Raw genomic sequence first — 2,547 nt, 5'->3', positions numbered from 1 at the left:
GCTGCATATCAGCTACTGAACTCCCAGAGGATCTCCTCATGGGCACTGTGAGCAGGTCAGCAAGTGCTGTGCCATTGCCTGGGTGGAAACTATTGTTCCAGTGGTGTTTGTCAATGGACTTCTAGGGAAAGGCAAGCAGCCTTGGGAGGGTATAAATTCCGCAGTCCATACACCAGCTCTCCTTCAGCAGAAGCAGAGCGTGAATGAAGTTCCTCATGCCAGCCACGCTCATCCTGCTCCTCCTGTGCCCCCCAGGCACAGGGGTGCGTGGTTACACCTCTGTCCTCTCTGTGCCCAACAGAGGCCACTGGGGCAAGTGGGGCAGCGGGCAGTTCTGCCACCATGGCTATGCCAGTGGATTTGCACTGAAGGTAAAAGTCTCTCCATTCCCTACCATCCCTGTCGCTAAGAATCTTCTGCAGATTTTTCATCTTCTTGAGTATGATACTCTGTACATAAAGCTATGAACCTTCTGGAAAGTGTTGCCACTGTAGCTACACCAGAAAAGTCTGCATGTGGCTGATGTTGCTGCGAGAAGTCATGTGGGTGAGAGAATCTGGAATCTGGGAGAGAGGCACCCACCACCAGTGTCTCTTCTGAGACTCTGCCTTACCTGTTGGGTCAGATATAGTTAAAAAACACAAAGAACATGTTACAAGGGTTAGTTAGGTGGTTTCCCAGTGACAGCTGTCTTTTCCAATGTGCTTCCCAAGGCATTTTCTCTTTCCCATTACAGAAAGGAGGTAGGACTTTTTAGGACAGGCATGTACAGGACTTTTCCTGGTTCTTTTTCCCCTTGCCTTTGCCTCTGTCCCTGTGTGACTTCCATTGCAGGTGGAGCCTGACCAGTTTGGAAGTGATGACACAGCTCTGAATGGCATATGCCTGCATTGCCAGGATGACTCAATAACCACTGAGTCCTTGGTGGGGGAGTAAGTGACACTTTCTCTCCTGTTTGTCATGCACCAGCCCACAAAACACCCATGGCTGTGACCATTTGCAGGGGTCTCTTCTCTCTGACTTGCTGTATTCATAGTGCGGTAGTGTAGTGAATTAAAACAAGTGGTTAGGGGTTGTTTTTCATTAATTTTGAGGGTTATTAAACAGGGTTTAATAACTTTAACTTAAGTTAAAGTAACTGAACTTTACTACTTTTTGTTTGCCCTTGGATTTCCTGCAGAGCACTGTAAACACCTGAAGTTTGGTCCCAGGGTCAGAGTCTTTCTTTGGAAGGGTTTCTAACCATGCATTTAGAAACTGCCAGGTCCAAGCCCTGGCCATGCTGCAGGGAACAGTGCTGCACCTCTGGCTGCTGTCCCGGCTGCCTGCTGTGTACCTGTCACACATGTCAGGGATGTATCATAAAACCTACGCTCAGGCTGCCCTCAGAGTTTCCACCAGAACCATAAATATCTCAGGTTTCCTGATGTGTTTCTTATGAGATATCAATGAAGAGAAAAGTATGTCTTTGGAAGGCAAGGAAAACAAAAGGAGAAAGTAAAGGGCCCCAGACTGCAGCACGATGCTGTGTCAGAGAGGTGTTAAGCTTCTGAGCAGCATGACAAGCAGAAGGAGCATTTCCCAGCAGCTCACAGAACCCAGACATTTTTCCATTTGCTTTTTGTCAGGTGGGGTTCCTGGACCAGCTTCCAAGTTTGCCCTGGAGGCTACCTAATCTCCTTTTCACTGAGAACAGAGAAGTCCCAAAGAGCAGGTGATGACACAGCAGCCAATAACATCCAGTTCAGATGCTCAGACGAAGCTGTGCTGGTTGGTGATGGACTCTCTTGGGGCAGCTTTGGCCTGTGGACCAACAGCTTCAAGATATGTGGTCTCCAGACCAAGGTAGAGCCCCCACAGGGACTTCAGGATGACACAGCACTCAATGATGTGAAGTTCTTCTGCTGAAAATGAGCACTTGCTCCAGCTTCCTCACATCCCATATCCCACAGCAAGTGAAGTATCAGTAAGGCTTTGCTCTAGCTTTATCCTGGGGTGTGCCCATGATGTTTTGACTGCTTGCATCTTGCTGTTCTGGCCAACGCCTTAGGTGATGATGTCTTTTACAGCTACTGCTAAGTTAGCATAGCCAAATCTTTGCATCAAGTACTGCTGGTATGTTGCTGTGAAAATGCTCAATCTCTAGCAACTGCTCAGAGCTGACAGATTTCTCAACTTTCTTTTTTTCTGACTGGCCAGTTTCTTTGAGGTTTGGTCTGCCCATTTTTTCCTTATTTGAAGTAATACTTGATCTGTTGGTATGACAAACAGGGAAGAATGGGTATTTGAGTGCATTTGAAGCTTCTGACCAAAGCCAAGATGAGTAACGAGACACAAGCAGGGTGAAATAGAAGTTTGGGTGGGCTCATGAGAAGCATCAAAAGTTTGCTGTCATTTCCCACTCCTAGCTTGAATTGCCTCAAGATTTGTACATGTTTTTTGCAAGCAATCTGTTAGCTCCTGCCTTAGGAAACATGGCTAGAAAGTGTGTTTGCACTGTGCATTCATCTGTGTGGCACTGAACCACCCAGGTGGGTTGTAGCTCCC

General features: G+C 47.3%; 1 protein-coding gene across 1 annotated transcript; it reads left to right on the top strand.

Moving 5' to 3' along the window:
• Window positions 1-203: 203 nt before the first annotated feature.
• LOC136571389 (vitelline membrane outer layer protein 1-like) lies at window positions 204-1,908 on the top strand. Its single transcript, XM_066571767.1, has 3 exons — window positions 204-371; window positions 835-932; window positions 1,629-1,908. The coding sequence occupies exons 1-3, from the start codon at window positions 204-206 to the stop codon at window positions 1,906-1,908; spliced, it is 546 nt and encodes a 181-aa protein (XP_066427864.1).
• Window positions 1,909-2,547: the final 639 nt, after the last annotated feature.

This window comes from Molothrus aeneus, chromosome 2, assembly GCF_037042795.1.
Source record: "Molothrus aeneus isolate 106 chromosome 2, BPBGC_Maene_1.0, whole genome shotgun sequence".
In the NCBI taxonomy this organism is placed as follows: domain Eukaryota; kingdom Metazoa; phylum Chordata; class Aves; order Passeriformes; family Icteridae; genus Molothrus; species Molothrus aeneus.
The sequence above is the reverse complement of the archived record's forward strand: the minus strand, read 5'-3'. Positions and strand labels throughout refer to the sequence as shown.